The 13,897-nt window shown below is 38.0% G+C and overlaps 2 protein-coding genes across 3 annotated transcripts in view; one reads left to right on the top strand and one right to left on the bottom strand.

Annotated features, from left to right (window-relative positions):
• The first annotated feature begins 408 nt into the window (after nt 1–408).
• adi1 (acireductone dioxygenase 1) lies at nt 409–7,557 on the top strand. The gene is made up of 4 exons (XM_061968526.2): nt 409–1,087; nt 1,255–1,374; nt 4,401–4,580; nt 7,044–7,557. Exons 1-4 carry the CDS (start codon nt 965–967, stop codon nt 7,191–7,193), a joined length of 573 nt encoding a protein of 190 aa, XP_061824510.1. The 5' UTR covers nt 409–964; the 3' UTR covers nt 7,194–7,557.
• Nucleotides 7,558–10,203: 2,646 nt separating this feature from the next.
• The window catches only part of trappc12 (trafficking protein particle complex subunit 12), a 64,000-nt gene continuing 60,306 nt past the window's right edge, over nt 10,204–13,897 (bottom strand). For both annotated transcript variants that reach the window (XM_061968518.1, XM_061968517.1), the window contains exon 12: nt 10,204–12,437. In XM_061968518.1, coding sequence (XP_061824502.1) covers nt 12,195–12,437 — 243 coding nt within the window. In that variant the 3' untranslated portion in view covers nt 10,204–12,194. The remainder of the gene's footprint in view (nt 12,438–13,897) is intronic.

Here is a 13,897-nt window from a genome sequence, read left to right as displayed (position 1 = left end):
TTCGTGCGTCCTGATTCTGGGGGTCCAAATGAGAAAAAGTGTATGGAGATGAAGGGAGGGGGTGTGTAAAAAAGGGCAGGAAATTGTAATTGAGGTGCCTGGCTTAAGAATAGGGAACATACAGCCATAACAAACAGAACAACCGCATGTGCATGTATAGCCTTATCTATATTGGAAAATGTATGTGTGTGAGAGAAAATCAACAGCTGATACAATGGACTCATACTATAATGAAAGTAAGTCATTGATTTCCAGAATATGTGTAATTTATTAATGCTGAAATTCTGACAACTGACGTTTCAGCATTAAGGATAGTTTACGCCATTTACGCAAGCGTTCTTCTTCTCCTCCTCTTTGGGCCTGCCGTTTAACCATCAAACAAACGCCATGGGAACATCTCCCCCTGCAGTTTCAAATTCCGATGGGTAACTGATTTCGGTACAACAACGGTACTTAGACGTCTTTATTTTGCGGGACCTTGGTCCCACCGCTGCCACCAATGTAACCGAGGGTTTATATATGTCGCCTATACTGTATAAAACTACAAAATAACAAACACGGAGGCTCCATTTTTACACGAGGACCGCTTTATTTCGTTTGTTTTCAAAACTGCGCTCCACCACAATGTGTCACCATTTCCGCTCTTAGCGCCTTCAAGATAAGAGCTCAAGGCATATACTATATAACAGCTTATAACAGGAATTTAACATCACAAAGAGGCAATTCCATAAAAATAGGTTACGCTGTATTTAAAACAAAACTAACATAATTTATGCTGTAATTCAAACTAACCTAACACATACAACTTGAGTTCACTTAGTCTTCACTCAGTCTTTGTCACGTGATGATTTGACTACCAGATCGACCGAGGGTACTTGAAGGCAGCATTGTCCGCCGTTGAGACAGAACGAGCTACACGTTTCCTGCTTCACGTCTTGTTGTGGCGGTTTACGGTGCGCTCAACATGGGGATCGAAGCTTGGTACATGGACAACTCTGACGAAGACCAGAGGAAGCCGCACAAACTTCAGCCGAATCAGCCCGTTTCGTTGGAGACTTTAAAAAACATCGGAGTTTTCCACTGGAAGGTAACGGTTACGTCACAGCCACCATAGTCACATGCTGATCATTCCAGCTGGTGTCTGCAAATTACACTTTTTTGTGACCCTAAGTAGTGCTTTGCGGCATTTTTTGTTCTTGTGTTGTGTTGTGTTGCTGTTTGTTTAATGTCACTTTGACTGTGTTGTTGTTGCAGCTGAATGCAGACATCCATGAGGATGACCCACAGTTGCAGCTGATCAGGGAAGAGCAAGGCTACTCTTACATGGACATAATCACCGTTGAGAAGAACACACTGCCAAATTATGAGGAGATGGTAATTACAAGTCACTGTGTTATATGAACACAGTGCTACCTCCTGCTTTTATTAGTAATATGTTCCAAAAGCCAAAGCACTTTGTCTCATAAATATTGCACATGAATTTGCCGTTCTAGGTATTAAAACAAAACACATGATGGTTTTACATGCAAACCATACAGTATATATCTATATAAATGACAATTGAAAATGGATAAACACCACTTTTACCTTTTTTTGGAGGCTTTTGTTGGCTAAGGCGATGATGAGCAGGTTATTATTTATTTCTTGAATTCAGTCATGCTTCTTGCGCCTCTTTTTTTAAATCAAAGTCCTGACACTTACAACATTCTTTGGCCTCCATGGTAGATTTTTTGCACTTGTACTCTCATCAATAAAAACAGCAAAGACTGACCGAGTCACTAACGTGGTTTGAGCACTCGAGTCCCATGAACTTGTTTGTTACAGGCATTGTTTGACTGTATGATAATATGGTCAGTGTATCTTTATTTAATTTTAGTTTTATGAATGGTGATCAAAAAACAAATAACATTTTGGTTTATTTGAATGTAATTTAAAAATTTAAGAGGGAAAATATTAAACATTTTTGCGTCGAAAAGCAATAACTGCATCTAAAAATAGTTTAATTTCAATGCTGAAGGCTCGGAATACGGCTTTTAAATCTGGCGACATGGTCGCACTTAAAACAGCCAGAGCTAACCTGAACCGTGCCATTAGGGTTGCAAAGCGTGCTCACAGTCAGAAAGTGCAGGACTCCTTCGAGAACCCACAAACACTAGACGAATGTGGCAGGGCATACACGTCATCACGGACTATAAAGCTGCCCCCCGTCCCTGTGACAACAGCATCAGCTTCCTTAATGACCTAAACAACCACGTTGCAAGGTTTGAGGCACTTAACACCATTCCGGCGAGGAAATCCATCCCTTGCCCTGATGAGCAGCCGCTCAACCTGGACACAGCGGATGTCCGGAAAACCCTGAGGAGAGTAAACCCCCGGAAAGCACCAGGACCTGATGACATTCCGGGCAAGGTGCTTAAGGGATGTGCAGACCAGCTGGCTGGGGTTCTCACAGACATCTTCAACATCTCGCTGACCCAGGCTGTGATACCATCATGCTTGAATACGGCCACAATCATTCCAGTGCCTAAAAAACCCACAATCTCCTCCCTCAATAATTACCGCCCCGTTGCACTCACCCCCATCATAATGAAGTGCTTCGAGAGGCTGGTAAAGGAATATATTGTCTCCAGACTTCCCCCCACATTCGACCCATACCAGTTTGCTTATCGCCCTAACCGCTCCACGGAGGACGCCATCTCCTCTGCACTCCACCTGAGCTTAGAACATCTGGAAGGAAAGGACACACACGTGCGGATGTTGTTCCTGGACTTCAGCTCGGCGTTCAACACCATCATCCCGCAGCACTTGGTGAGCAAACTGGCCCCCCTTGGATTCAGTACCCCCCTATGCAACTGGCTGCTTGATTTCTTCACAGACAGACCTCAGTCTGTGAGAGTGGGCAACAACACCTTCAGTGCCATCTACCTGAGCACCGGCTCCCCCCAGGGCTGAGTCCTGAGTCCACTGCTGTTCACGTTGATGACTCATGACTGCTGCGCCAGGTCCACTACTAACCACATTGTGAAGTACACAACAGTAGTGGGCCTCATCCGTGACAACAATGACATGGACTACAGGGAGGAGGTGAAACATCTGGTTGAATGGTGCAGAACTAACAACCTGGTCCTGAATGTCAACAAGACCAAGGAGATCATCGTCGACTTCAGGAAGCACCAGTTCAGCCACACTCCACTCTTCATCAACGGCACAGCGGTGGAGATCGTAAGCAGCACTAAGTTCCTGGGGGTGCAGACAATATGACCTGGTCCCTACACACATAGGGACCCTTGTAAAAAAGAGCTCAGCAGCACATGCACTTTTTGCATCGGCTGAAAAGAGCACAGCTCCCTCCCCCCATTCTCACCACATTCTACAGAGGCACTATAGAGAGCCTGTCTGGACTGGAGCCTGCAGTGCCTCAGACTGGAAGTCTCTCCAGAGAGTGGTGAGGAGGGCGGAAAAGATCATCAGGACTCCTCTTCCTCCTATCCGGGAGATGGCAAAAAGCCACTGCCTGACCAGGGCTCAGAAAATCTGCAGCGACTCCTCCCACCCCCACAAAGGACTGTTTTCACTGCTGGACTCTAGAAAGAGGTTCCACAGCTTCAGTAGCAGAACCTCCAGGTTCTGTAACAGCTTCTTCCCTCAGGCTGTAAGACTGTTGAACGCATCATAATAATCCCCTCAATTCCCCCCAAAAATGGATTAACTCGCTGGAATATAAAGAAAATATAACATACATCCATAAACGTGGATGCATATGTAAAAGTGCAATATATTTATCTGTACAGTAATCTATTTATTTATATCTGCACCTTATTGATTTTTTTATCCTGCACTACCATGAGCTAATGCAACAACATTTTGTTTTTATCTGTACTGTAAAGTACATATTTGAATGACAATAAAAAGGAAGTCTAAGTCTAATTTTAATTGTACTTTTCATATGTGAATCTTGTCTGTCTATCTGGCTCCAGCACCCCCCGCGACCCCGAAAGGGACAAGCGGTAGAAAATGGATGGATATTTTTTTTTCCAGTGTCAGAATCTAAAAAAATACATCTGTTTTTGGTCAGTTTCTTCGTTTCGGCAAAGTAATGATTTTCATTTTTGTTGTGAAAAATAATAAACTCATATCCAGTTATTGCTCATTGATGCTGTAAGAAAAACACTTGTTTTACAATTAATTTGTTTGTGTTTCAAAACAAAATAAACTTGTTTTTCCAATTTGCGTGAATTCAATGACAGTAAACCGGAGAAATGCTTACTGCAAAAATGTCAGTCAAACCGATTCACAACAAAAGTGGGGCGGAGGAATACCAAGGTCTGCTGTTCATGCATTTCAAAAAAGTCATGTATTCACAAACATATCTTTTGAATGAACGTTTCGATATCTCTCAGTTAAAGAGGTTCTATACGGAACACCTACATTTGGACGATGAGGTTCGCTACATCCTTGATGGCCAGGCATATTTCGACGTCCGGGACAAGGAGGACCGCTGGATAAGAATCGCTGTGGGCAAAGGTGACCTGATTACGCTGCCAGCTGGCATATACCACCGCTTCACATTGGACGAGACCGTAAGTTTGAACTACACTTGGAAAAATAAAATAATGATTGCTGGATTAATTTGCTCTCAAACTTTTTTCACCAAGTACCACCTTATAAAACATTTGGCTCTCCAAGTACCACCATAATGACCCACATTAAAATGCAGTAGCATAGTAGGCCTAAATATTCATGAAAAACAAGGCTAACAATAAGTAAAAAAATTTGGCCACTGTAGCATCACACATAGTTTGAACAGTAACACCGTGTTTGAATATTTAATTAAGTGATTATTTGGCGTACTACTAAATGCCCTAGTTATTAATCAGCTTGGTGAATATGATAACACCATCCAAACTAGGGGTCTTCAACATTTTTTTCTTCTGAAAGCCACTTCTGAAAATCTCCTGAGAGCTACTAAACTTTCATAACTTATTTTAACCCAAACAAAGGGAATACGCTTGTTTGGCCAGGACATAAACATGTCGGTATCTACAACTCATATTTTGTGTTAAAAAATCTACAAAAAAATATGTTCATCTGCTTCTTGCATTTCTTTCTAGTTCAGGTTTTGAAATCATTGTTAGAGCGATTTTGACAAAAGTAAATGTTTTATTTGTTTAATTTATGACTGACAACATTTGAGTTGTATTTTAATTAGGAAGCAGACATCCACTCTAAAAGTGTGGTTGTTTTTGTTCTATTCTGTGGTCATTATTTAGAGGTACACTGTCTGAATTGAACAGTTAGGGATTTAAATACTGAGAGTTTGAGAAGATATATTTTGACCTTTTGGTGAGCAACTCAAAATCAAAAGTGGTTGGAGACCCCTGATCCAAACATTCCAAAATCTTGGATAAGAACCTCCAGGCCTGAAAACAGTGTTGCTGGGTCTTCTGGCATGACAACCCTAACAAATGCTGTTACAAACTCTGAAATAACAAACGGCACACTTAAGGATTTTAGTAGAGATGTTCGATAATATCGGCCTGCCGATATTATCGGCCGATAAATGCGTTAAAATGTAATATAGGAAATTATCGGTATCGTTTTTTTAATTACATTTTATTTTATTTTATTAAATCAACATAAAAAACACAAGATACACTTACAATTAGTGCACCAACCCAAAAAACCTTCCTCCCTCATTTACACTCATTCACACAAAAGGGTTGTTTCTTTCTGTTATTAATATTCTGGTTCCTACATTATATATCAATATATATCAATACAGTCTGCAAGGGATACAGTCCGTAAGCACACATGATTGTGCGTGCTGCTGGTCCACTAATAGTACTAACCTTTAACAGTTTAATTAATTACTAGTTTCTATGTACCGTATTTTTCGGAGTATAAGTCGCACCGGAGTATAAGTCGCACCTGCCGAAAATGCATAATAAAGAAGGAAAAAAACATGTATAAGTATGAAAAAAACTGCGACTTATAGTCCGAAAAATACGGTAACTGTTTTTATATTGTTTTATTTTCTTTTTTTATTCAAGAAAATGTTTTTAATTTATTTATCTTATTTTATTAATTTTTAAAAAAAGTACCTTATCTTCACCACACCTGGTTGTCCAAATTAGGCATAATAATGTGTTAATTCCACTACTGCATATGTCGGTTGATATCAGTATCGGTTGATATCGGTATCGGTAATTAAAGAGTTGGACAGTATCGGGATATCGGCAAAAAGCCATTATCGGACATCCCTAGATTTTAGTGATGAATAAATACAAAAGAACATCGAAACTCGGTGCTTGTCAACAAATTACCTTTTGCTTATTTGCAAATTATAATCAAATGCAATACAATTGTGTTAATATTTTGCCTCCAGTAAAATAAACATATGAAAATGTACAACTAATGTGTTGATTTGGTATGGTTTACATGTTGGCATCTTATTTAAAAGGCACCACCTTTTTCTTGAAGGGAAAAAATGTGACACTTATTTAAGTACTTGGAGCATTTGATGTAAAACACACAAAAGTTATTCAAAGTTTTATTAATTTAATGTTACTGAGCTAAAACATATATTGATTCGGAAAACACGATTCTTCTGCGGCTTGTGTAATTTCATGTTACTCCCCAAGTGAGAAATCTTTCAAAATAATATATGATCAATAGCACAATAGAAAAAGAGTACTGCCGAATGATATATATTTTTAAATCAGATTAACCACAAGTTATGCTTCGGTCACTGACCATATCGCAACTTGGGCCGCCTTTCGGGTAACTATCCGCGGTTAAGGTAAAAAAGCATGTAGGGTCAAAATAAAATGTGTGATTAATCGGCGTCAATACATGATCAATGCGATCATTTTTTTGTGATTAAACACATGAGGAAGCATATTATTTTTTACATTCCTAGAAGAGTACAACCTGCTTGAATACTGCTAATATAGTTATTTTACAGTGTCGAATGCACAGTAAACCGCGGTACATGGGACGAGACAAATTGCAGTAATTTTTTATTTTTTTACATCTCTTCACAGAACTACACAAAGGCAATGAGGCTGTTTGTGGGGAAACCGATTTGGAAATGCCACAACCGGCCAGCGGATGACCTCGAGAGTCGAAAGAAGTATGTGGCTTCTCTGCAGAGCGGCTGTAACGGAGCAAAGCACCACATGATCGACCACTAGTTGCTTAGTTGCTCCAGTTTGGAATATTTGTCAAGGTTGCATAATTGCACAATTGCAAGAAGCTGCAAATTCACTCTAGTGGTTACCGTATTTTCTGGCTGCTACTTTTTTCCCCGAGCTTTGAACCCTGCGGCTTATACAAAGGTGCGGCTAAACCATGGATTGTTTAAATCTAAATTATGGAATGGATTAAGCAAATAAATCAAACAATGTACCACAATGATACACTTTACGAAACTGTTTAAACTCAAAGTGTATACAAAATACAGAAGAAGATTCCTGATAAACATCTTAAAACCTTATTAAAAAAGGAGAACGTCTTATTAATCTCAAATAGGATGAATAAAGACATCAATGACTTTTCTGTTATGGTTGATCAGCTGTTTTACAGGCATGGTTTGGAAACAATTAAGGTATGTAAAAAAAACACGTTCACAAAATATTTTTTATCCATCCATACATTTCTACCGCTTGTCCCTTTCAGGGTCGTGGGGGTGCTGGAGCCTATTTTTATGTACCGTATATTTCAGACTATACAGCACACTTAAAATCCTTTCATTTTCTCAAAAATCAACACTGCGCCTTATGTACAGATTTATTCTGGTTGTGTTTACCGACCTCAAAGCAATGCTATTTGGTACATGGTTGAGTTGAGTTCAGTTTGAGTTTATTTCGAACATGCATGCATGCGACTGTGAATTGTTCTTGTTTGCGGATGACTCGGCCCTGCTGGTATCAGACAAGGACAAGTCACAGGTGGAGTAAATCCTTGGTGCTGAACTCTGTAGAACTTGCACCTGGCTCGCTGACAACAAGCTATCCATATACTTGGGTAAAACGAATTCCATCCTGTTTGGGTCCCACATCAACCTTAAGAAAGTCAATGACTTCACTATAAAAGTGGGTGACATTGTTATCACCAGGAAAGATGAGGTCACCTACCTAGGTTCCATTCTAGAGGCTAATCTTTCCTGTGATAAAATGTCAACCAAGGTAATCAAAAAGGTCAACCAACGAACGAGATTTCTCTATAGAATCTCCTCTCTGGTCAACAAAAGCACCATGAGGATTCTAGCGGGAACTCTCGTTCAACCCTTTTTCGATTACGCTTGCACCTCCTGGTACCCTAGCACCTCCAAAACCCTCAAATCTAAACTCCAAACATCCCAGAACAAACTAGTCAGATTACTTCTAGACCTCCACCCCAGATCACACCTCACTCCTACCCACTTCTTCAAAGTGGGCTGGCTCAGGGTGGAGGACAGAGTAAAACAACTTGCACTGAGCCTAGTCTATAAAATCCGCTACACCTCCCTGATACCGAAGTACTTGTCAAACTACTTCCATAACGTAAATGACCGCCATAACCACAACACCAGGGGTAGCTCCACTAACCATGTTAAACCCAGATTCCGATCTAACAAAGGTCTTAACTCATTCTCTTTCTATGCCACATCAATGTGGAATGCGCTCCCAACAGGTATACAAGAAAGGGCATCTCTATCATCCTTCAAAACCGCAATAAAAGTACACCTCCAGGCAACTTCAACCCTAAACTAACACCCTCCCCGGATTGTTAATAATCAAATGTAGATACTTTTTCTTATGCCTTCTGATCTCTCTCTCTCTCTCTATGTCCACTACTTGCTGTACAAATCCTACCAAGTCAGACCTACACTGTTTCAATATCCATTTCTCTGTTCTCAATTGTTGACTGATGATAACAGCCAAACCTAACCGCCCCCCCCCCCCCCCCCCCTCCACAACCCGGATTGTAAACAATGTAAATAATTCAATGTATACACCCTGATGATTATCTTGTGTGATGACTGCATTATGATGATTGTATATATCTGTATCATGAATCAATTTAAGTGGACCCCGACTTAAACAAGTTGAACAACTTATTCGGGTGTTACCATCGGGTGTTACCATTTAGTGGTCAATTGTACGGAATATGTACTTCACTGTGCAACCTACTAATAAGTCTCAATCAATCAATCAAAAACGACATGATACATCACAATTTCCAGTTTATGTAATGATAAGTGTGACCAGTAGATGGCAGTCACACAAAAGCAATCTCCTCATTGATTGGTCAAAAGGCACTCACGTGCCTGCGCATATGCCTGTGCTTTCACTTTTGCTTTTTTGAATATTTTTCATTGGTTTTGCTGTGGCGAGTTCAAGATTTCCTGATTTCATTCTCACCATATTAACTAGAATACTGAACTAATGCTGCTTTTTACTGCACTATTTTATGAGTTTAGTTTGGCTTATTGGTGACATGCAGAAAAGGTGCTATTTTGAAGCACACACACACACACATATATATATATATATATATATATATATATATATATATATATATATATATATATATATATATATATATACACACACATATATCTACATAGATATGTCTCTATATGTCTATATATAGATAGTAGATATCTATATATCTATATATATATAGATATATATAGACAAATCTATATAGATACATATCTATATATATATATATTAATATAAATATATAATATTAAAAATATATATATTAATATAAATATCTATATATCTATCTATATAGATATATATCTATATATAGATGCATATATATACATCCATATATATATATATAGATATATATCTATATAGATTGATATATAGATATATATATATATATCGATATATATATATATATATATATATATATATATATTTATTCAAATACATATTCATATATATATAACATGTATACTTTTATATATATATGTATATATTTATAATATGTATATATTTATAATATGTATATATATTTTTAATATTAATATCTATTTATATTCATATACAGTATATGTATATAGATATGTATCTATACATCTATATCTATATATATTAATATAAATATTTATATATATATATATATATATATATATTTATAAATTGTATTAATACATACTTATAATAATTATATATATATATATACATGGCGAACCTTTATTTCCCATAGTGTTCTCCTTTCTGGGTTGCGGGAAACGTATGAAATAGCTTCCCACATTTTTTGCAAGTGACACATCCCAAATCATAATATGATCCCTTTAATGCGCCTTTTGTATCGAAATAGACCCGCTCATCGGCAGTGCGCCTTGTAATCCAATGCGACCTATGGTATGAAAAATACAGCAAATATCCCATTTTAAAATGTATCAGTATATATCTGTGGCTTATATAAAAAAATTATTTCTTCTAAAATTTAGTAGGTGCGGCTTATATACTGGTACGGTTTATAGTCGGAAAAATAAGGTTAACACAATGCAGTACCCACACATGAATAATGTTAAATCTTAGACAAAGTGTTGACCTACTTAGCAGTCAGCGCATATTGATGATTGTGGGAAATGCAAAAAAATAACTTTAGCTGTGGTCAAATAAATATATCAAATATTTTAAAATTGCTATTATTAAAGAACCACGTGGATAAACTGATGTTGTTGTTGTGCTGGGATTCTTCACCCGTGAGCGTACTCCGGTTAGGGAATAAGGACACCGGTTTTACGTTTCAACGTATTTCTTTGTGACTTTTTCACCAGCATACACACTGTTCAACACGCTGACTCAAAGACCCCGGAAACGTAAACATAGCTGCCCGGTAAACGGCCTGACTCAACTTAAAGGTGCATGACTAAATTATTAACTTGTTTACGTCAACAATTATATAATCAATTATATTCAACAATTAACATATTAAATAGATTTTTTATCTTCTATCTTCATCACTGACAAAGGGAAATTATAACAGCTATAGTAACTAAAGATTTTCCAGCACTACACTGCATACAGCTTCCTAATAAAGAAATGAATGCAACCAACAACCAGTGTTTCGACTGATATTTCATTGTAACAGTGCTATGTCTAATAATTATATGGACTGCTTCATCATTGCTTTCGAGAATTTTTTTTTATATAAAACATGTTTTTGTTTAAAATGTTTCTTTTATTAAGGTTAAGACAGAATCTGTTATGATCAACACAATATGGAAACACTGACATTTAGATCCCAGACAAAGCTCGACCAAAATATGATATTAACTTATGTTTTGGACAAGTTGCAATGCAATAGCAGTGAATATTGTCTGACTTAAACCCCAGCAAGAAAAGGTGGAATCAGACCGTTAATCCCGTATTACAGGTGTCTGCTTACATGGAGAAGCTTTGTATGGACTCGTGCATGCTTATTAGTCTTGGAGAATGGCTCTTAGCATAATGCCCGTGTCAAGTCCTCTCTTTAAAATCACCACTGCAGGCGTAGTGCAATGTATCTATGATATTTGACAGACAGTAATTCCACTGTAAATAATTACCAAGCAGAGGTAATTATCTTGGTATCAAGAGTATGCTGGAAAAATAGCTGCCCCTATGTATGCATCCTAACACATGTAAAGTATCATCATTGCAATATTGTGACTTCCTGCATGACTGAGACAACAGTTGATATCCGCTAGCAGCTCATAACATGACAGTTAAAACAGCCACATATTTAACAATCAAATATGCTAACGCTATTAAAATGCAAACTGATCAAACAAAAAGCGAAAGCTTGTACAGTTCTGTAATGAACCATTTTCCTGACTACCTTGTTGATTTAATAAAAAAAAAAAGGTGTATTTCTAAAGCATTATAGAGTAATTTGGGTGGTCTTTTTTAAGAAGTACAGTATTGTTGTTAATAATGATAGTGATAATATAAGTAGTACTAGATGTTGTGTTGTGTGGACAAAGCCAAACTAAACTGCCATTTATGGTAACTCTTCACATATAAATGTGTGTATTTCCAAAAATGTGAACACTTTCCTGACAGACTGAAGTTAACACATCTAGTTATTATAGATGATGTACTGTCAGAGTAAACCACTTTTGGGAAACCAATTCAAGCAAAGAACATCATTTTACCAGTAGAAGGTGTGATACTGTTTCCCCCCTCCAGTCCTCGTCTTACTTGTCAGGCCAGTTTGAGGCACTGAGTGTTAAAGCTGTCGCCTTCTCGACAGGCCACGGCCTCCAAAAGTGCCTGCTTTTTCTGGGTGCTGCGTGAGGATTCCAGCTCGTACATAGTGGTCAGGTTGAAGAGCACGCTCTCATGCAGGTAGAGTGCTGGGTCCTGTTGAACCAGGCCTTCCAGCTTGCCCAGAGACTCCTTGAGCCGGCCCAGGTAGAGCAGGCACACCGCTGCATTGTTGTTAGCCTTGTAAGGAATTAAGTTGTGCATTAAATTCTTGTTTATTTGCCCCGAAAAAAAAAAGACAATCATGACACTTCAGTAAAGATTCAGTACATATATTAACTGTTACTTGGATTTTACGTACGTCACGTCCGGCTCACGTCCTGCCCATTAAATATGGGTGGTGGTCAAGCTAGCTATGTTCTCAATGAGTACTAGGCGCCACTTAGCTTTTCTCGAAGAGAAAAAATGACCTATGCTTGATTTTTCGGCTGTACGAATCGTCCAAATCTCAAAAAAGATAAAAGTTTCTTTAATGTTCCACGAGAGGTAATTAAAAAGGGCAGAAGAGTGCAAGATTTTACAAAACAACGATGAGAAACGCATGCAGCTCACACTACAGTCCAAGGGAGCAGAGTCGAACAATGCACAAGTTTGCAGTGATCACTTCGTTAAAGGTTTGTTTGATATACTTTTAAGGTTTATTATTTCCCATTTAAGTGTCATCTTGATCTTATTTGTATTTCTGAAACATGTTAAGCTATGAGTGTTTCCAAAAGCATCAACTCGGTGAGTCTAAATAAAAGAAAGCAAATGTGAGCAAAACCTAAAAGAGTTGAGCTTTTACCAAAGGCAACACTCATAAATGAATCTTTCAGCACATACACAATGTTGACATCTATAGTTATATTTTGATAAAGACGGGGGAAAACACGCTACTCGTGAACAGCGCGTGCAACAGCAACAAACATAGCAGCAAACCTGAAGTTAAAGCATGAAATGCAACCTTATCTAAGCAAAAACGATGCATACATATCCGGGAAAGTCTTGATACCAATTTCCTCGACCCAGCCACACACAAATAAGTTGTAGACCTCCATGCTTCTAAGTTTCTATCTGGTTTGTTGTGTAGAATGACGTTTGAATAATTCCATATCTCTGGGAACGCAACCGGCGATATCACTCGACAAATATTTTTTTGATAAATTATAGGAATCTATTCCATTGCATAGTTAGATTTTTTACTCATATCTGCTTTTTGTAGGAAGATTTAAGCCTCTTTTGTACTCAAATAGTTCACACACTGTTTGCATCTTGGCTAGGTTGACCACCACTGATTTCACCTTCGGGAAGAAGTCACGTGTCGGAATACAAGTAATATTAAAGAAAATGTTCTTATGTTATGAAATCATGTACATTTAAATTAGGATTGCACAATATACAATATACATTTGGCAAATGATGGAGCTTTTAATACTATCGTCATGTCGTAATAATACATGATGATGACACCCTCTAGCTGTGTTCTGCAAATTTGACTACGACATGCAATCGCGTCTTCAACGCAATGTAGATCCCAAGCTAACAAGCTAGCGGCTAACGTCCCTCCACAGTGCGAGTCACTAATCCTTTCATCAATTGCGATAAATTCACTGTTTCTCACAAGTATCATCAGTGGAGGATGAAAAAAAGCTTAACATGCT

The sequence above is a fragment of the Nerophis lumbriciformis genome, linkage group LG08 (assembly GCF_033978685.3).
Source record: "Nerophis lumbriciformis linkage group LG08, RoL_Nlum_v2.1, whole genome shotgun sequence".
Classification (NCBI taxonomy): Eukaryota; Metazoa; Chordata; class Actinopteri; order Syngnathiformes; family Syngnathidae; genus Nerophis; species Nerophis lumbriciformis.
This window is presented reverse-complemented; position numbering and strand designations above follow the sequence as displayed.

What these genes read in the sequence shown, in the direction of transcription:
- adi1 (XM_061968526.2), top strand. Translation starts at nt 965, where the DNA reads ATGGGGATCGAAGCTTGGTACATGGACAACTCTGACGAAGACCAGAGG. An exon ending in TCGGAGTTTTCCACTGGAAG is followed by an intron (nt 1,088 to 1,254) that starts GTAACGGTTACG and finishes TTGTTGTTGCAG; the next exon opens with CTGAATGCAGACATCCATGA. An exon ending in GCTTCACATTGGACGAGACC is followed by an intron (nt 4,581 to 7,043) that starts GTAAGTTTGAAC and finishes ATCTCTTCACAG; the next exon opens with AACTACACAAAGGCAATGAG.